Below are 22,054 nucleotides of genomic sequence, written 5' to 3'. Positions count from 1 at the left end.
CATGCAACATTGTACGCATATGCAATTTTTATCATATTTTTTTCTCACAAATAGAGCTTTCTTTTGGTGGTATTTACTTGCCGCTGGGGGTTTTATTTTTTGCGCTATAAACAAAAAAAGAGATAAAAATAATAAAAAAAAAAAGTTTCTTTGTTTCTATTATAAAAAAGGTAATTTTTCTCCTTTACTGATGTGCGTTGATGAGGCTGCAGTGATAGGCAGCACTGATGGGCAGCACTAATGAGGTGGCACTGATAGGTGGAACTGATAGGCGGCACTGCTGGGCTGCACTAATGGGTGGCACTGATGGGCAGAGGTGGGTGACACAGGTGGGTGGCACCGCTGGGCACTGGTGGGTGTCACTGCTGGGCACCAATCAGGGCACTGATTGGTGCCGATCCCTGCTCTGACAACTGCCGTTTGTCGGCACTACTTACCCCACGTTCTGACAGCGTGAGGAAAGTGCAGCTGAGAACCGGCAATTGCATTTCCCTGTGATCAGCGTGCCACTGTGATTGGACTTTTACCACATCACGTGATCAGCTGTGTCCGTAGGACACAGCAATCACGGAGATCGCTGAGGGCGTGCAGGAGAGCGCGTTCTGGGAGGACGACATACAGTGGGGATCCAAAGTTTGGGCACCCCAGCTAAAAATTTGTATTAATGTGCATAAAGAAGCCAAGGAAAGATGGAAAAATCTCCAAAAGGCATCAAATTACAGATTAGACATTCTTATATGTCAACAAAAGTTAGATTTTATTTCCATCATTTACACTTTCAAAATAACAGAAAACAAAAAAATGGCGTCTGCAAAAGTTTGGGCACCCTGCAGAATTTATAGCATGCACTGCCCCCTTTGCAAAGCTGAGACCTGCCAGTGTCATGGATTGTTCTCAATCATCGTCTGGGAAGACCAGGTGATGTCAATCTCAAAGGTTTTAAAAGCCCAGACTCATCTGACCTTGCCCCAACAATCAGCACCATGGGTTCTTCTAAGCAGTTGTCTAGAAAACTAAAACTGAAAATAGTTGAAGCTCACAAAGCTGGAGAAGGCTATAAGAAGATAGCAAAGCGTTTTCAGATGTCAATATCCTCTGTTCGGAATGTAATTAAGAAATGGCAGTCATCAGGAACAGTGGAAGTTAAAGCAAGATCTGGAAGACCAAGAAAAATATCAGACAGAACACCTCGCAGGATTGTGAGAAAAACAATTCAAAATCCACATTTGACTGCACGATCCCTCCAGAAAGATCTGGCAGACACTGGAGTTGTGGTACACTATTCCAATATAAAGAGATACTTGTACAAATATGGTCTTCATGGAAGAGTCATCAGAAGAAAACCTCTTCTACGTCCTCACCACAAAAATCATCGTTTGAACTTTGCAAATGAACATATAGACAAGCCTGATGCATTTTGGAAACAAGTTCTGTGGACCGATGAGGTTAAAATTAAATTTTTTGGCCGGAATGAGCAAAGGTACGTTTGGAGAAGAAGGGGCACAGAATTTAATGAAAAGAACCTCTGTCCAACTGTTAAGCATGGGGTTGGATCAATCATGCTTTGGGGTTGTGTTGCAGCCAGTGGCACAGGGAACATCTCACGAGTAGAAGGAAAAATGGATTGAATAAAATTTCAGCACATTTTGGATGGTAACTTGATGCCATCTGTGAAAAAGCTGAAGTTAAAGAGAGGATGGCTTCTACAAATGGATAATGATCCTAAACACAAGTCGAAATCCACGGGGGATTACATCAAGAGGCGTAAACTGAAGGTTTTGCCATGGCCTTCACAATCTCCTGACCTCAACATAATTGAAAATCTATGGATAGACCTTAAAAGAGCAGTGCGTGACAGACAGCCCAGAAATCTCAAAGAACTGGAAGACTTTTGTAAGGAAGAATGGGCAAAGATACCTCAAACAAGAATTGAAAGACTCTTGGCTGGCTACAAAAAGCGTTTACAAGCTGTGATACTTGCCAAAGGGGGCAGTACAAGATATTACCTCTGCAGGGTGCCCAAACTTTTGCAGACGCCATTTTTTTGTTTTCTGTTATTTTGAAAGTGTAAATGATGGAAATAAAACCTAACTTTTGTTGACATATTATAAGAATGTCTAATCTGTAATTTGATGCCTTTTGGAGATTTTTCCATCTTTCCTTGGCTTCTTTATGCACATTAATACAAATTTTTAGCTGGGGTGCCCAAACTTTCGAACCCCACTGTAGGACGCCCTCCTAGAACTGGTTAAACGTGTACCATTTAGGAGATATTGACATTTGTAGCAGCCGGTGACGCCAACGGCGCATTTGCACTGTGCTCTGAATGCCTCTCCGAATTGAGAGCGCTGTGCTGTGACCCCCATGTGCATGTGAAGACAACTGAAGAGCGAAACATGGAAGGAAGAGTGGGTGATGATGAAACCGACAACGGTGACAGAGTGCCGCTGGAGAGCTTCGTTTTAAGGTAATTCTTTCATAATGTGCTACTATACAGTGCATCCTAGTATATTATGACTTCAACCACCCAGGGGCTGAAATGCCCTCCAGAGGGTTTGCTGACCTGACCAGGCCATTTTTTGCAAAACGGCGCTGCGTTATTTAACTGACAATTGCGTGGTCATGCAACGCTGCACCCAAATTAAATTTATGTCCTTTTTTCCCCCATAAATAGAGCTCTTTCGGTGGTATTTGATAGCCTCTGGGGGTTTTTTTTTGCGCTATAAACAAAAAAAAGACTGACAATTTTGAAAAAAACAAACAATATTTTTAAATTTTTGCTATAAAACATATCCAGTTAAAAAACATTGTCTCCAAATGGCGGTATATATACTGGAATATTATTATTTTTTTTTAATACTAGTAAGGTTAGCGATCAGTGACTTACAGTGGGACTGCAGCAGGGATTCTGACACTGGGGGGGGGGGGGGGGGCTGAACTGCCATTGGCATCCCCAGTGATCAGTGCTAATAAAAACCACTGACACTGTACTAATGACACTGGGCAGGGAGAGGTTAACATCTGGGGAGATCAAAGGGTTAACTGTGCGCTGTTTTACTAACTGTGCTGTGTGTGTTTTACTGGGTGCTGACAGGGGAGAGATCTAAATTGTTTACATACAGACCTCTCCCGTCAGTGTTCCTTGACAATCACTGGGTGCCAGAGGGAACCGGTGATTGACAACTGTAGCCGCCAATGGCTCCTATCCGGAAATGCAAAATCACGTATATACACACACATGTGATTTTTCGCCGCCCTGTAGCAGTAGTTCTGCTATAGGGTGGTAGGGAAGCAGTTAACCACTGGGGAGGTTTGCTGGGGTCAGTGGTAAGGAAAAATGTCTCCCAAATGAAATAGAAAGCAAAAAATCTTCCTCACTTAAAGTGGAACTCAATCAAAATGAACTAAGTATACTCCTTATGCTGGTAACATTAGTAAATAGATAGGAAAGTATATCATATTTACTTATTTAAACTTTTTTTTTTTTTTTTTACATTTCTTCAGTTACTTCTTCATTTCCAGGCTTAGGCAATTGATGTCATATATTCCAGGAGTCTTCAGGAGGGAGGGAGGGTTCTCAGCTAAACTAAGGACAGATGGATTCCAGGAAGTAAATGATACATTGGCCACTGTCAGAAATGCCAGGGTTGTGTTTTTCCAAATTGTTTCTCAGCAAAATAAAGCATGGAGACATAGATGGATGGGTGAATTTGCGCTGAATATTAAAACGAATTGAAAAGCATTTTTGGTTTGTGGTGCTCAAATGCACTGCAGTTCCAACTTTTCTATGCTGAGCATTTCCTCCCTATCACATCAGCAGCTTATGTGACTATAGAGTCACACGTGTGTGCGTATACAAAGTGGTAAATAACAGCCTAATCCCTCCTTCCTTCTCCATGCCCACTAATCAGCTAAACACAATGGGGGCAGGATACTGCATATTGATTGACGGAGGCTTTACCTTCCTGTTATTCTAAGAACACAGGCTGGAGGGTCGTGACACAGCCTGTGACTTGCAGAAATCCGGCCACACCATGTTATTGCCAAAAATAATAAAGATTTGATTTCAAATATATTTGTATGACAATTTAAAACAGCTTAAAAATATTCATTATTTTTGCTCTGTATCCTGAAGGCTGTATTTTTTTTTAACATGTAACCAGCAGCAGAGGACTAGAAGCTCCTCCTGCCACTTTTTCCCAGCAGACAGGCTGGGAAAGAGCTGACTCATGTGACAGCTGTATATCAATGAGAAAAAAGGTACTCCGATGATTTTTTATTAAAATAATTACAGTGCCATCCAGGGGTGGACTGACAACTCATGGGGCCCCCGGGCAATAGGGGATCATGGGGCCCCTGTGTCCTTGCCCAAACTCAAAAAAGCCTATGAAAAAGGTACCAGGGGCATCTCATGGGGCCCCCTACTGATCCCGGGCCCTCGGACAGTGCCCGAGTTTCCAAATGGTCAGTCCGCCCCTGGTGCCATCATCCACAAACAGAAAGAGAAGGGATAATGTAAATTAAGCAGTGTGTGTTTAGGATCACTTTAAGCCCCCATGCCCGCTGAGCATTTAGTTCCAGTGTATGGGGCTGTGGCATTTTGGTGCGGGTGGAGGATACAGATGCACCACCCGCTCCCGCTGCAGACAGCCTGTCAACTCTATGACAGGCTGACAGCTCATGTGGCTGGGCGGTGTACCTAGTGGTACAAATGTTTAGGGACCGTATGCACCTAGGGACAATTATTAAGAATGCAAGAAGTCTGGGTTCCTGGCTTTCTTCCCTGGGCGCATACTACCCTAAACGTCCATACCACTAGGCGCTGTATCCCATTACAGCAGTTTTTAGTCTCTCTTAGCATTTTGACAGGCCGCCTGAAGTAGGACTGGATGGTCTTCTGCCCACAACTAAATGCCAGACCCCATGCATGAAGACTGAATGCCCGCTCTGCATGGGGCCTAACCCAGCTCTAACCTTTTCTAATGGCTTTTATCTTGTTGACACAAAGTCTTACTTATCCTATTCACACAACAACAGTGCTTTCATGTGTGCGGCTTACTAAGACACTTTGGCAACAGTATATACATTCCATTTCCAGTCCTTATAATTTCCTCTTTTTATAAACCTTGTGCTCATAGTTACTACTAGCTAAAAAAATGAGGCTTGGCTAGAGTTCCACTTTTAGGATCAGTACAGAGCAAACGGTTTTGTGTTCAAATCCTGCAGATCGAAGGACCTAAACAGGCGGAACTCCCATAATTCACTTCGGAGTGTGGGCAAAATCAATGCACCAATTCCAAACTACTGTACAGATTCCCTGACTAGTGGAATTTTCCACACAGGACCTTGACATTGACGTGACTGACAAGGCCTTCACAAATATTAACATATATGATTTCATATCAATCTAATCAGCCAGTGCGATGGCACGTCGCGGTCTGCTCCGGCAGCTCAGGGGTTAAGAGTCGAGCACAGCTGAAGGAGCAAAGCAGGCGCTGAATCTCCACCTAAAATGTTCTTTTGCTGCTGCTGAGATACCATCTGTGACCTCGAGCCGAGCTCAGATCACATGTCCTGACTAAGCTTTCTGAACACCGGCTTACCAAGAGGCTTGCGGATGGCAAGCCATTATCAAAATGAAATGTGCAGAGGTGCATTATGGTACAGACAGAGTGCCTGGACTGAGGGATACGAGAGAAGGAGATCAGCATATCTGACATCCTAAAAACCCTTATTCACAAAAGAAAAAAAAGTATATGTAAACCCTCACCTTGTAAAACAACCCATTCAATGCAAAATAGAAATAAAAGGTAAAACATACATGCATACATTTAAAAAAAATTATATATACCTTTTTTCACCTTTTGTAGAAGTGATCACATACCCTCTCTGTTCTCAACTGCATAGGCAGCTCAGAGAGCTGGGGGAGGAGAAATAACAGCACACTGATCTTCCCACTGAATGACTGAGCAGGGGTGAGGACATGTCAGCACAAGCCTGATCAATGGATTAGCTCCCAGCACAGATAGAAAACTGACCATGCTGTGCTCTCCAGCCAAGTGTGGCCAGTTTTTAATAGGAAAGCACGAGGGACTGGCAGGAACACCAGGTGTCCTGTTCTCAGCTGCATAAGAGGTTCAGGGAGGATAAACAGCAGCACACTGGTCTTCCCAGTGAATGGATGTGCAGGGGGGGGGGGGGGTCAGTTTTTTAATAGCAAAGCAGTGGGACTTGAAGGAATACAAGGTGCCCTCTGTTCTTAGCTGCATAAGGGGTTCAGGAAAGATAAACAGCCGCACACTGGTTTTCCCAGTGAATGGATGTGCGCGGGGGGGGGAATGTCAGTTTTTTAATAGGAAAGCAGAGGGTCTGGCAGGAACACCAGGGATTTCACACAAAGGAAGCAATACAAAGAGAACAGGATACCTTTTCACACAAGTGTATGGTATAGCAGGCACATATCAGGAATATGAATTGTTAGGTTGACATATTCTTTAAAAAGAAGTTTCATATCAAAGTGCACCTGTCTGCTAATTTTAAGGAACCTAAATCCAGAAGGTTGCAGCCAATCAATTCCCTAGAAAGTAACACTAGGTGGCTTAATAGGTTTAATGTTTCTATTGGAGCTGGTAAAGTATAAACCTGATCACTAAATTCTTATGTATACATTAACAGGTTGATGTGATTGCAAATGTTATTTTTCACATTTGTAAATCTGCAGTTTTCAATAAAATAATCCCTGGTGATCCTGCCATGAAGGTCCTTATTCATGCACCACCTGACACAGGAACAACACTCTTTCCCCATCTACCACTTATGATCCTTCACTGTCACCCCATCAGGTGGGTTTGTTTTTTTAAAAAGAAGCTACAGATGGCTGTTTAAGCACAGGCATGGTTCACTGTTGCCCCCGTCAGGAAACCTAACCAGACAAATGCCATGCAACCATCATTGGAGCACATGTAGAAAGGAGGTAGCTGCCAAGAGTACAGAAGTTCGGCAAAACTCATGCAGTCTCTTGGCCATTACCTCCTATGAGCAGGACATTGGGACAACAGCACCGCTAACTCAAGATCACTAAACAGTCAGAGATGCCTGGGATCAGGGGCCTCCGAACTTGGTAAACAAAGGGCCAACTTACTGTCCTTCAGACAGGGGGGCCGGACTGTGGCCAGCGGGAATGGAAATTTTTTTCAGGCATCAGTGGAAATAAAAAGTACCCCAGCTTTGCTATTAGGGGGAAAAATTATGCCCCATTGTTGCTGTTGATGGGCAGAATAGTGGCCCGTATCAGTGAGATGACTAGTGCCCTGAAGGCTGGATAAAGGCAAGCAAAGGGCAGCATCTGCCCCAGGGCCACAGTTTGGAGACCATACCTTAGATCATCTCATGCTGCAGATATATTGCACAGTTATTAGATCCTCAGCACGGGAAGAACACTTATTTTACAGGCGGAATTCAAGGCAAAAAGTACATTTTAAAGTGGAACTTTAGTCACGAAATTAAAGCGATAGTAAACTAAAAAAAGTGTTCCCCAGCAAGGTAATATAATGTGCTAGTTCACACTGTATCAGGGTGGATAAAAATCAATGATTTTTTTTTTAAAAATCAGATTTTTTTTACATAAAATGCCTTTTGAGGAAAATATATTACCATCCAAAGGTTATTCCATCATGAAATAAAGATTAGTTTTTAATTATGTAGAATAAGGCTGTATATGTTTAATTGTTTTGGTAAATAAATTCCATGAATCCATTCACAATGTCATGCTCTTCCAGAGGTTTTTGTAAGATTATTGGGCAGTTTCTCTGCCTACAAGATATTATCACAGATGTTGGTTTACTTTTGCAGTTCTCAAAACTGAATGTGACTCAGCGGAGATCACTTGCCTCTTATTCACAGCAAAAATGTTATAACATGACCAGAGGTAAGAAAAAGACCTTAATCCTAACTTCTACAAACCTATGAATACAGAATCAACCCCTTCACTGCTAAGTTTCAAGAAGTTCAGTGAACAGAAACAATATTTTTCTGATTGTTTGGAGTGGAATAGATCTGCACAAGAAGAAAGTGAAACTAAGTGTGAGGAGGAAGGGGCTGACAGTCTAAGTTTCTTAAAATATATATATTTTGTTTAACCAAATTAGTTAACAAACATGGATGTTTAAGCAAATCACATATGCTGGAATGTTATTGTTTCAGTTGAATAAATCTATTTAAATTGTTATTATTACGGTAATGATTATTTTTCTCCTTCCTAAGTACAACAGAAAAGTTGTCCAAATATGAATGATTAACCTATTAAACTGGGGATAAAAAAACTAATATGAAAAGTTGTTATTCTAAAAATCTTCATCTACTTGTATATTAAAGTTATACCAGCAAGAATTAGTCTTTATGTAGAAAACTAGGATTTAAATCAAGCCTTACTGACTAGTGATTTAAATCAGTTTGATTTAAATCAAATCCACCCTGCACTGTATACTAGCACATTATATCAAACACACCTTAAAACGAAGCCCACCAGCGGCACGCTGTCACCGCTGACAGGGCTTCCACCTTCACCCGGTCTTCTTTCCAGGTTACCGGGCTGCAGCTGCTTTAGCCATCGATGACGTCACTCCCACGCAGGAGTTTCGGTCACAGCACACAGCTCTGAAGAAACAGCACAGGTATGTCATTAATTCAGAGCGCATGCGCCTGTGATGTCACCAGCTGCTGCTCTGTAGAATATCTCCTAAACGGTGCATGTTTAGGAGATATTCATTTTACCTACAGGTAAGCTTTATTATAAGTCTACCTGCATTGAAAAATAGAAGTGAGAGTTTACTACCACTTTAAGTCCTGCTAGATCATTTCATGCTGGCCCCTTTTGCAGGTATAGTATAAAAAATTAAAGGGGCCTATACCGTTTAAAATCCAGTAATACACTGTCTCACCCTGCTCTGTACATGCTCAGTTGCTCTCTATTTTTTGGCACGGTGCCGAAAATGTAGAAGCCCATCTGCTGACAGCCTAAAGATTTCCTGCTGCTCAGGGGCTCTGAGCTTCAGCAAAATAGCAGCCTCAGGCAAGAAGAAACAGGAACATTGCTGGAGGCAATTTACAGCAAACACTAATTTTGGTAGCAGAATTATTAATGTGGAATGTATGTTCCTTGCTAAAGAATATTATTTTTATCAAGCTGTTTTGGATAAAGATCCACTTTAACCTCCTTGGCGGTATTCCCGAGTGTAGCTCGGGGTAACATTTCAGTACCACAAACGGTAACCCCGAGCTACACTCGGGAATACCATGCGGCACTGCTCTTGTTCTTCACTTACCTTACCCTGCGCTCCTGCAATGTGTCCCCTGCAGCGTCCCTGGCCATCTCCTCCGGCCGATGCCAGCATCCGGCTTCTGTGTCCTGTCCCTGTGATGTCGGGACGTATGGGCGCCGCTGGCGGCGGGAAATGTAAAAATTTTAAAAAATGTCTTTTTTTTTTTTTTTTTTACATTTTACATAGTAAAACATTGCTGTCTCAACCAATTTCACATACATATTGTCCCGAGTGCTTTGTCCTGTGCCCTGCCTGCATTTTGTCTGTTCTTTCTGCCTGGAAACTGAGAAATGTCTATGGCGTCCAAAAAGTGTCCCTTTAGGTCAAAAGCGGTTTAGATCAGCTAGGAGAACAGCGATAGTAAATCAGAACCACTTGCAGAATTGAGTGATAATGATTTGTGGGGGAAATCGTCATCAGACACTGAAAACAATTTTGCGACTTTGCTCAGCAATGTGCTAACTTGGCGCTATATTTCAAATTTCAGTGTTTTTGGTTTGATTATATTATTGAATTAAATGTATTATTATTATATTATTATTTTTTATGATTATTTATTAAATTATAATTTATGATTACGTGTTTCAAATTTTATCCTACCCGGGAGGTTTACTAGACTCTTGTTCGGACAGATTTCAGAGAGTTATTCCTAAGAATTACAGGCCTAAAATAAAAAAAATACATATTTCCATGCAAAAAAATGGTACCGCTTTCAGCACCAAAAATCGGAAAGAATCATACCGCCAAGGAGGTTAAGAGGTATGGCTCAGGCACAGTTAACATTCCACAATATGCCATGAAAGATAGCAAATCTTTACTCCTTGAGTTCAGGTCCACTTTAACGTATACTGATCATTTCACACAAATGTTCAAGGAGTGTGCACAGTTTTGTGCTTTCACATCTTACAAATAGTGACAGGAAAATGCCAGGAGTGGACGGGATATATTATACAAGATTCCTGGCTAATCGTTACCCCCACCAGTCATTGGTGGGCAGCTATGTGGTGATGATGCAAAAGGTCCCTGGCACACTGAGCAGCTGCCACTGTTGCTTTCAATTATTTTATATATATATATATATATATATATATATATATATATATATATATATATATATATATATATATATATATATATACACAGTTGCAAGAAAAAGTATGTGAACCCCTTGGGATTACGTGGAGTTTTGCATGAATTGGGGCATAAAATGTGCTCTGAACGTCATCTAACAATAGAAGAACACAGTCTGCTGAACATAATACTACACAAACATTAGATGTTGCCATGGTTTAATTGCACATAACATGTAAACATTCACAGTGCAGGGAGGAAAAAGTATGTGAGGCCCTAGCTTAATGACTTCTCCTAGAGCTAATATATATATATATATGAATGATAGGACATGGGAATGTAATACCCTGACTTAACCAAGATGGGTGCCTTTAACAGAGATACAGTGCAGAACATGGCATGGTAAGTTAGTAATGGGGAAAAGATCGGCTGCGGTGAACCTATAGGCTGTATTTGTGACTAGTTCTTCATCCTCCACCTGTTTTTTTTTTTTCTCAGGTTTCCAGATTGTGTTTTCCAGATTTTGGTTCCTTTTTAAAGTGATTGTAAAGGTTTACATTTATGAAAAAAACAAAACAAACATACATTACCTGCTCTGTGTAATGGTTTTACACAGAGGAGCCCCGATCTTATTCTTCTCAGATCTCCCGCCTGCGCTTCTGGTCCCTCCTCCCTGCCAAGTGTGCACTATAGCATGCTGCTTCCTATGGGGGCACTTGTTCAGACTTGCTCCGGAGTGGGCTTGAGCCCACCACCTTCTCACTGGTGGCGATTGACAGCAGCGGGAGCCAATGAGAAGGCAGAGAGCCAAGAGAGCTTCTGCTCTAGTGCACATTGCTGGATAGAGATCAGGCTCAGGTGGTGCGCTGGCAGGAGAAGCTGCATGCTGAAGGTTTTTACGTTAATGCAGAGAATGTATTACCACTTGCCTATCGGGCACTTTTAGCCCCTTCCTGCCCAGGCCACTTTTCAGCTTTCAGTGCTGTTGCATTTTGAATAACAATTGCGTGGTCAAGCAACACTGTACCCATATGAAATTTTTATCCTTTTTTTCACACAAATAGAGCTGTCTTTTGGTGGTGTTTAATCACCACTAAGTTTTTTATTTTTTAACTATAAACGAAAAACAAAAAAATCTGAAAAAAAAATGTTTTTCTTTGTTTCTTTTATAAAATTTTGCGAACAGGTAAATTTTCTACTTCACTGATGTGCATTGATGAGGCTGCACTGATATGCGGCACTGATATTCAACTATAGCCTGGATGTCAAGTGGCTAAGGTAAAAAACTTTCTGCCTTTAGAACCACTTTAAAGTAGAAATAAAGCCAAAACAGTTTTCATTTTGATAAGACTAAGGAAGGGTTATAACCCCTTTCAGTTTTTCCTTTGCCATGTGTCCTAATGGGGAGGTTTCAGTTCACTTCCTGCCCAACAGTCGCAACAGGAATTGAGAGGGAATCTGTGGTTGTCATCAGGTTTACCGGCACTAGTGTCCCCACTGGAAGATTTCCCCCCTATCCCTATTCTGGAGACAAATTTGTGATTATCTTTTACTTTTTGTGCTGGTTCGCATTGATGCGGTGCGCGATTCATAGCAAATTCTGTGAGTTTTCTGCACCGCATCACAATCGCACTCCATTCATGCGAACCGCTGCGGGTGTCTATGTTAAGTTAATGACACCCCAAAAACTGTTAAGAGTGCAGTGCGATTGGCTGAATCAGATTACATGAATGTGAACACCCATGCAATCAGATTCCAGTGAGAAAGAAAAAGTCCATGCACCTTTCCTGCGGGTGCAGTGCAATTTGAGCCATACAAAATGACTAGCTCAAATCACACTGCAAAGAATCGCATGAAATGTGATCAGGAATGCAATGCTTAACGATAACAGTCACCGGGTCAAGTAGAGGGGATAAATCTTAAAAACACAGACAGCAATAAAAACCGGACGGATGTTCTAATCCTTCTCCACTATCCAAAGCGAGAAAAAAAAATAATAAAACAAAAGGTTTTGCCTTTAGTTAATACTTTAAGGGTCAGTCCCATGAAGGGGTAGAACCTGAAATAGAAGCCAGGGAATGATTCAACCTAAAGGTGTCCAGATCAGATTTGACAGAACTGACCTTTTTATAAGTGTTATTGATTGTTTGGGATATGGTTGAATGCTTTTTTTAATTCACTTCCACACTATATAAAGACAAGCATTAATTTCCTAGGACGGATCAGAATTGCCTATTACCCCTTGTACCAGTTCAGCAATACAGATGTAATGGAATGGATGGAATAACCTTCCTAAATGTACTTGTAATAAAACATAATTACCTGACTCACAAACCACAGAGCCCGGCTTCAGCTCCAACATCATTGTGATCATCGAGATGTCGGTAGAATAAAGGATTTGAGTCCGATGAGGCAGGTTCATTGTCCAGAGCTCCGGGGTTGGATACAAAATGTATACCCATCCTCCTTTGCTGCAGGTCACCTTGGAGCCATACTTCTTCCCAATAAGGTCGGTGGAGTGTCTCATGACCCCATATTTAGTCTGTGTCTGGCTTCCATGTTTGATAGTCACCGGGAACATGGAGTCATGTCCCAGAAAGATAATGGCGGTGTCACCATCTTGTATTTGCTGTCTGTATTCCGCAAAACTCATGCCGTGCGATCTTAAAAATAATTAAATATATATATATCAGTAAAAAGTTACTAAAAAGAGATCAGGAAAATCTAATACATAAAGTTAACATTATTGGGCTTCTGTGGGAACCAGAATCTTAAGCCAAGCATAATTTTATGCAAGAATCTGAATATTAAAGACAAAGTCGTTGGGGTACTATTAAAAGTGAATGGCGCTGCAACATGCCAACAGATGTAATGAGCAATAACATGCACTGCTGTAATGCACCACAGTGGACGTGTGTTTTGGCCGTTCTACATGCTGGCTTTTTTAGCTTTATATTACATAACTCATCTCACTAAAAGTAGGTGGCGAGAGGTGCCCTGAGTCTACTATAGTGGCTATCTGCTTCCACAGGGATCCTACAGGTATGGCCCATGCATACTTACATTGGTCCCAGATGGACCAATGTGACTATGTAAAATTCCATATCTGTAATTCAACTTTAACCTCCTTAGCGGTGTTCCCGAGTGTAGCTCGGGGTAAAATTTCTATACCAAAAGTGGTAACCCCGAGCTACACTTGGGCTTACCATGCGGCGCTGCTCTGGGGGTCCCTGCAGCACTTACCTTGTCCTTCGCTCCCGCGATGTGTCCCCTCCAGCGTCCCCTGGCGATCTCCTCTGGCCGATGCCGGCATCCGGCTTCTGTGTTCCGGTCCCTGTGACGTCGGGACGTACGGGTGTCGGAACCGGCGGGAAATTTGAATTTTTTAAAAAATGTCATTTTTGCTGTCATTGCTATTTCCATGCATTTCACATACATTTTGTCCCTACTGCTTTGTCCTGTGCCCTTCCTGCATTTTGAATGTTCTTTCTGCCTGGAAACTTAGAAAAGTCCATGGCGTCCAAAAAGCGTCCCTTTACGTCAAAAGCGGTTTTAGAACAGCGATAGTAAATCAGAACCACTTGCAGAATTGAGTGATGATTCGTGGGGAAATTCGTCATCAGACACTGAAAACGATTTTGCGACTTTGCTCAGTGATGTGCGAATTTGCCTCTGTATTTCAAATTTCAGTGTTTTTGGTTTGATTATATTATTGAATTAAATTTATTATTATTATATTATTATTTTTTATGATTATTTATTAAATTATAATTTATGATTTCGTGTTTCAAATTTTATCATATCCGGAATGTTTAATAGACTCTTGTTCGGACAGATTTCAGTGAGTTATTCCTAAAAATTACAGCCTACAATAAAAAACTATATATTTCCATGCAAAAAATGGTACCGCTTTCAGCACAAAAAAATCGGAAAGAATCATATCGCCAAGGAGGTTAAAAAGAGAAGTTGGAGTTTGTTTTTTTTTACCCAAATCATGCGTACCTAGGTGGATGCTGCATCTGTCCCCCGTTGACTCTAAGTGTGATAACTAAGCGTACACATGACTGCTGATCACTGAGTTATCACCACGGCTGAGAGCAAAGAGCGGTGAAGTCATCGCTGTCTGCTCTGCCCCCCCACGCTCACTGGAGTGGTGGGTTGTGGAAGGAGTGACTGGCTCAGGCTCTCAGCAGCTCGCTGAGAGGTTGAGCCAGGTGACACTCCAGACTCTGGGGTGGATCTCGACTTTAAAGTCAGGACCTTTCCTCAGCCTGGAGCGGCTGAGTGACATCAGCCGACACATCCCACTGTCAGCTGATAATGGGTCTCCTGGGATCCACAGGAGAAGTACTGCCAAAAGAGCTTTGGCTGTACTTCACCTTTAAAGCGGTATTAAACCCAAAACCAAAAATGAAATATACTGCAGCTCACTAATCCTTAGATGTGGTGGCTGCATTACTTTTCTTTTCAGGCTTTTTCACCCTCTGTTTTCACCTGGTGATCTGGCCAGTAATACACCTTCTGCTTTAGGGTGCCCCCACTTTAGATAAAGGAGCAACAGAGACACCTTTGGACAGCAGAATTGTAAGTCTGGGGGAAAATTAGTGTTAGATGGACTAGCAGATTGAAATACACAAAAAGCAGGCTCTCTTAACCAGAGTTCCATGGAACCCCAGGGTTTCTCCAGATGTTACATGTACTAGCAGATTTAGATACACTAAACAAATGTGAAGCCAAACAGTTAAAGCAAACAGTTTTGCTCCTTTTGCATAAATAGATAAAAGCTGACCCCTGTAAGCACCCCTGTCAGTGGTAAATAGTTTGTCTCATATCTCCGATACATCTGCAGGACAGCTTGTTCTGCTGAAAAAACAACAAACTTACTGGCCAGATCGCCAGTTGAAAACAAAAGAAAGAAAGCCTAAGAAAGAAAACGAATGCAGCCATATCTTCAATTCTGTTACATGAAAACATAATAAATATTCCCTGCCACAACACCATCGCCCTCTGAAACTTTGATACTAATATGAATGATAGTACAGACACATATGGGAGACAGAAGCACACATCCAGTTTTAGTGCAGGGAGGGGATAGATCCTCTTTCAGGTGGTCATTTCCTTCTGTATCGCCATTAGGGATATTTCCCCTCACTTTCTGTCATGACAGAATGTGATTACAAATCTTTCCAATGAGGACACAGACAATGCTTTGTGGTGGAATGCATTGCACTGAATATCGCACTCAAAAAAGAACCGCACAGCAGCACAAGCAAAAACCTGGAGCGTTCTGCATTTTATTGCAACGCAGGGCACATGCATGTTTTGGAGATGTGCTGGGGTGTCATTCACAATGTAAAGGCACTGCAGCACACCAATACTAATAATATGCTTGGCTTGTGTTACTACAGGGTAATGGTGGGAATACTTGGTGGGTCAAAGTCAGGTAAAACATTAATAAACCATAAACTGCTTATTATATTGTAAATTGTGTTTTCCTTTTGGGTTCAAAAGATTTTATTTCATTTACAAATATTTTTCAACAGAAGGAAAAATCTTTCTCGCTCTAAAAGGTAACAAGAACAATTGAGGATACAAACAGCCATACATCTGTTCTAAACGCACCAATATACCAATATAGGAAGGACATTTGTGACCATCTGCCTTTAGAAAACAAACATCATCCCTGCAGACCTTTGTCTCCTACTGCCAACCAAGGCTCACTATATGAGCAACTGGCCTTGCTGTTCAGCACAATATGATCAAACAAAAACAATCTGACATTTTTATAATATTTGATGCCTCTATTCAGTTTAAAGTAGATCTAAAATGTAAAGCGATTCTAAAGGTTCATTTTATTTTCTTTTTAATAAACATGTCTATACTTACCTACTGTGTGCAGTGGTTTTGAAAAGAGCAGGCCGGATCCTCCTCTTCTCAGATCCGCCGCAGGCTCTCCTGGCTCCTCCTGTCGGGTGTCCCCACAGCAAGCAGCTTGCTATGGGGGCACCTGTTGCTCCGTGTGTCCATTCATACACGGAGCCGTGGCTTGGCCCCACCCCTTCACTGGCTGTGATTGACAGCAGCTGTCTCAGCCAATGAGAAGGCACAGTCCCGGGACAACCGAGGCTGTCATTCACATCGCTGGATTGCGATGAGGCTCAGATAAGTATTGATGGGGATGGGGCACTGCTGCACACAGAAGATTTTTTACCTTCATGCATAGAATGCATGAAGGTACAAAACCTTCAGCCTTTACAACCACTGTAATTTAGTTTTGGAGAAGGTACCAAAGTCATTTTTTTGTGGTACGTGTCCTTTTGGGGAACTATTCTTCAGTTCCTGTCCTGGGGACACAAAAGGGAGTGAGAGGAAATCTTTCCAAAGTGTGTTGTCACTGGAACATGTTTTGAATACATTTGAGAAGGGGCTAATGTGCACAGCTGTGTTCAAAAGTTTGCATCTCTTTGGAGAATTGCTAATATACAGTATGTACCATTTTTAAAGAAAACATGAACGGGAAAAAATACATTTATTTCTAATGGGATTCATATTCTGGAACTGTAGGTCACAACAGAATGGCACAATCATAAAACAAAACATGCCAACATGTAAACAAATAAAATGACCCCTGTTCAAAAGCCTGCGTTCCCTTAGTTCTTAATCCTGTGCATTGCCCCCTTTAGCATCAGTGACAGCATGCACTCTTTTGTAACAGTTACCTATGAGGCCCCTGAATTCTTACAGGTGGTAGAGCTGCCCATTTGTCCTCGCAAAAAACGCTTCCAGGTCATGCAAAATCTTTGGTTGTCTCCCATGAACCGCACATTTGAGATCTTCCCAGAGTGCCTCAATGATATTAAGGTCAGGAGACTGTCCCAGAGTGGCTCAATGATATTAAGGTCAGGAGACTGTGATGGCCACTCCAGAACTTTCATCTTTTTCTGCTGTAACCACTCAACTTTGGCCTTGTGCTTAGGGTCACTGTTGTTCTGGACAGTCACACTGCATCCTATGTGCAGCTGCAGAATTCAAATTGACTGCCAGTATTTTCTGATACCATGCTGCACTCATTTTGCCATCAATTTTCACAAAATTCCCTATGCCTTTAGAGCTTAACCCCCCCCCCCCCCACTATCAGTGAGCCACCACCATGCTTTAGAGTGGGGATGTTATTCTTGTCGCTATAGACCATGTTGACCCCTCTCCAAAGTGCGCATGGTTGTGGCCATAAAGCTCTATTTTGGTCTCATCACACAAGATTACGGTGTGCCAGAAGCTGCGAGGCGTGTCAAGGTGTTGTTGGGCATAATTTAACCAGGATTTGTTGGTGGCATTGGTGCAGTAAAGGCTTCTTTCTGGCAGCTCAACCATGCAGTTCATTTTTGTTCAAGTACTGTCGTATTGAGCTCTTTCAAACAACCACCCTGCCTTTTTTCAGAGCAGCCTGTATTTCTCCTGAGGTTACCTGTGGGTTTTTCTTCATATCCTGAACAGTTCTTCAGGCAGTTGTGGCTGCAATCTTCTTGCTCTACCTCAGCTTGACTTAGTATCAAGACATCCCCGAATTTTCCACTTAAGTGATTGAACAGTACTGACTGGCAAATTCAACTCCAAGGAGCAGGGCCCTCCTAACCCTCTTGTATTGAACTGTATTGTTGCTGTATTGTCTCCCTTTATTTTGTAAAGCGCCGAGCAAACTGTTGGCGCTATATAAATCCTGTATAATAATATTCAAGGCTTTGGATATCTTTTTATATCCTTTTCCATCTTTATAAAGTTCTATTACCTTGTTCCACAGGTCTTTTGGCAGTTCTTTTCTGTTCCCCATGGTTCAGTATCTACCCTCCTCAGTGCATCCATATGAGAACTAACAAATTCATTGATTATTTACACATGCTTGAGGTGATTGCAGCCATATTACTGCACCTGTGACAGAGACAATTGAGTACCGTCCGTGAAACTTTTTTTTATTTGCACTAACATACAATTTTTTAGGACAGGTTTTCGGGGTGTACCCACCTCTTCAAGGTCCCAGCAGTAATAACCAGTTAGTACTGTTGGGACCTTGAAGAAGGGGGTACACCCCAAAAGCTTGTCCTGAAAAATTGTATGTTAGTGCAAATAAAAAAAGTATCACAGTCTATTTATACACAGACACAAACTGCAATTAAAAAAAATCCACAGATGTGGTAAATTAACTTTTAATTGCCCATTTAACTTGCGTCTGTCACCGTGTGTGTCTGTACCAAGGCCAAATATTCCAGGGTATGTAAACTTTTGATTTGGGCCATTTGGGTGATTTCTGTTATTATGATTTATAAAGTAGCCAAACAACTATGTGATATTAACTGGCTTCATATGATCCCTATATTAAAATAAAAGACAGTATTTTAGCATGATCAGTCATTTTTTCATATCAATGCCAAAACAATTTCTGCCAGGGTATGCAAGCTTTTGAGCACAACTGTATGTGAACCAAATTAGTAAAGTTGGGGATTGGTTTTCTTTGTCACCAACTGTGCACTTTTTTATTTATTGAGAATAGTTAAGTAACATTAACAAACCTGGTAATTCTGCCAGTCCCCTTCAGCCTGTTTACTTCTGACCACGCTAGGCATGGATGCAGATCTGTCCTAGTGTGGTCAGTTTGTGTCTGTACCTTCTGAACGGGAGCTACAGAACACCATGCCTATACACAGCATGCCTTACTCCTGTAAGTATGCTGCTAGGAGCCCAGGAGGCAGAATCTGCTTAGGGGTCATGTGACTGCTGGGAAAGCTTTTTTTTTTGTCTTAATTTTTTTTGCCTTAGATCAGTGTAGTACTTAATTTAAATGTTCTAGGATAGTAAGTATTCACATTCACTTCCTATCTTTTTGCTGTCTATATCACTTCCAGTTCCAAAAATGCAACAGGATATGAAAGGACATCCCTACAAAGTGAGCAGATTCCCTCTTTTTAGCAGTTCTCATTGAACAGATGTGCTTGTTGGAAGACTTTCAGTTCCAGTGGCAACTGTAAACATTTTGGATTTCTCCCTTCCTGTAGAGTGGCAATGGTCAACAGTAGGGAAGAGCTCAGGCATAGACAAATCTTGGTCCAGATCCAATTGGGCAAGCCTGCCAGGAAGCAGTCACTGTACTGAGCCAAGTCATTTACCTCCTCCCCCTTTCGCCCAAAGCAATACTTAGACATACCCCAGGTATATGCAGCTTGGGGAATGCCCCAGTCTCAGGTGATTGGCCCAGTACAGGTGACTGCTTCCTGGCTCACTCAGGTGGGTTCAGACTGGGACTGAAACATGCCTGGGCTCATTGCTAATCAACAGGATAATTGGAGTGAGTGCATCTCACTAGCAGGGATGGCCTCAGGAGTGTGTGGACAGGAGTTTGAACCTGCCTGATCTGTCCCACTAGGAAGCTGTCAAAGTAGACAAACAATCATAGGTGATGGATGCATGCCCCACATTGAAACGTACACTATATAGCCAAAAGCATTTCAACACCCCTCCAAATCAGTGGATTCAGGTGTATAAAATCAAGCACCTAGGCATGCAGACTGCTTCTACAAACATTGTGAAAGAATAGGTCACTCTCAGGAGCTCAGTGAATTCAAGTGTGGTACCATGATAGGTTGCCATCTGTGCAATAAGTCCATCTGTGAAATTTCCTGGCTACTAAATGTTCCACGCTCAACTGTTAGTGGTGTTATAACAAAGTGGAAGCAACTGGGAACAACAGCAACTGACAGAATGGGGTCAGCGCATTCTGAAGTGCACAGAAGTCACCAACTGTCTGCAGAGTCAATAGCTAAAGACCTCCAAACTTCATGTGGCCTTCAGATTAGCACAGCAACAGTGCACATAGAGCTTCATGGAAGGGGTTTCCATGGCTGAGCAGCTGCATCCAAGCCTTACATCACCAAGTGCAATGCAAAGCATCAGATGCAGTGGTGTAAAGCATGCCGCCACTGGACTCTACAGCAGTGAAGACGTATTCTCTGGAGTGACCAATCACGCTTCTCTGTCTGGCAATCCAATGGATGTGTCTGGGTTTGGCAATTGCCAGGAGAACAGTACTTGCCTGACTGCACTGTGCCAAAATAAAAGTTTGGTGGAGAGGGGATTATGGTGTGGGGCTGTTTTTCAGGGGTTGGGCTTGGCCCCCTAGTTCCAGTGAAGGGAACTCTTAAGGGGCCAGCATACCAAGGCATTTTGGACAATTTCACACTCCCAACTTTGAGGGAACAGTTTGGAGATGGCCCTTTCCTGTTCCAACATGACTGCACACCAGTGCACAAAGCAAGGTCCATAAAGACATGGATGAGCAAGTTTGCGGTGGAGTAACTTGACTGGCCTGCACAGAGTCCTGACCTCAACCAGACAAAACACCTTTGGGATGAATTAGAGCGGAAACTGCAAACCAGGTCTTCTCATCAGCGCCTGACCTCACTAATGCACTTCTGGAAGAATGGTCAAACCTTCCCATAGACACCCTTCTAAACCTTGTGGATAGCCTTCCCAGAAGAGTTGAAGCTGTTATAGCTGCAAAGGACGGGCCAACTCAATATTGAACCCTACGGACTAAGACGCCATTAAAGTTTATGTGCGTGTAAAGGTAGGCATCCCAATATGTTTGACAATATAGTGTATGTAAGGGGAATGCTTCTGCCTCATGTATTTGGCTGTCTGCTTTGAGAGCTCTGTCGGCATAGACCAGGTGGGTTCAGATTCGTGAACATACCTGAGCTCATCCTGTTTGCCGGGGACACAGGTATCAAAGCCTGGCAGGGGTTCTAACACTTCCTTACGTATTTACTAAAAGTGGAGAATGCAAAAATCTGCTGCAGCTCTAGAAAGAAACCAATCAGCTTTCAGGTTTTGTTGCCAAAGTCTAATTGAACAAGCTGATTGGCTACCATGCACAGCTGCACCAGATTCTGAGTGCTCCAGGATTAGTAAATGCCCCCCATACTGTCTGTGTTGTGTTCAGCTACAAATGGCAGCTCTCATACAGCCAGTTCAGAAATAGGAATAGTTGCCCAATTGTAAAGCATTAGCTCAGCCCTGGATAAGCATTTCTTAGTAACATGCAGTCCATCTGTGTTTCTTACAGCAATCAAGTCTGAATGGGGGAAACCAATCCTAATGTCTGCATCCCCGTTCTTCTCTGACCTGTTTAGGGTAGGGAGGGGTGGTCACGATCTATGAGAAGATCGGGGGTCTCCAGTTACCTGTGAACACGTCCAGTCCCTTTATTACAATGACAACAGATGCTGAAACTTGTCAGCGACGCAATTCCTGCAGCATCGGTCTCCTCCAGTGACACACGTGGAGGAGCTTCCGGGTCGCTCCTTGATGACATCACTGAAAGCTTTGCTGGCAGGATGTAGCTGCCTCTGGTTCTATTTTGGTTCCAATTAAAGCTCAATAATCAAATGTTCAGAGCAAAAATAGACATTAAAACCTGAAAGTGTGCCCCTCCCCCCTCTCCTCCTGTCTCAGTCTGGCAGTGTATGCAGCTGGAGTACAGATCTCTCCATCTCCTGCCACACTTGTTCCAGCAACATATCTGGGCAGTTGTACTAGATATGAAAGGGGATCAGTGATGGGTCAAATGACTAGGCTGCCATTGCTGAGTTGCTTCTGAAAATGCCAGCTGCCTG

The 22,054-nt window shown here is 42.4% G+C and overlaps 1 protein-coding gene across 1 annotated transcript in view; it reads right to left on the bottom strand.

The window, feature by feature from the left end:
* The window catches only part of TRMT61A (tRNA methyltransferase 61A), a 55,903-nt gene extending 34,167 nt beyond the window's left edge, over positions 1 to 21,736 (bottom strand). Inside the window, exons 1-2 of the mRNA XM_089657241.1 lie at positions 21,623 to 21,736; positions 12,714 to 13,054 (exon numbers count right to left, since the gene is read on the bottom strand). Coding sequence (XP_089513367.1) covers positions 12,714 to 13,044 — 331 coding nt within the window. The 5' untranslated portion in view covers positions 13,045 to 13,054; positions 21,623 to 21,736. The remainder of the gene's footprint in view (positions 1 to 12,713; positions 13,055 to 21,622) is intronic.
* Positions 21,737 to 22,054: the final 318 nt, after the last annotated feature.

Source organism: Staurois parvus, unplaced genomic scaffold (genome assembly GCF_062004578.1).
Source record: "Staurois parvus isolate SC_StPar_1 unplaced genomic scaffold, SC_StPar_1.0 ptg000978l, whole genome shotgun sequence".
Taxonomy (NCBI): domain Eukaryota; kingdom Metazoa; phylum Chordata; class Amphibia; order Anura; family Ranidae; genus Staurois; species Staurois parvus.
The sequence above is the reverse complement of the archived record's forward strand: the minus strand, read 5'-3'. Positions and strand labels throughout refer to the sequence as shown.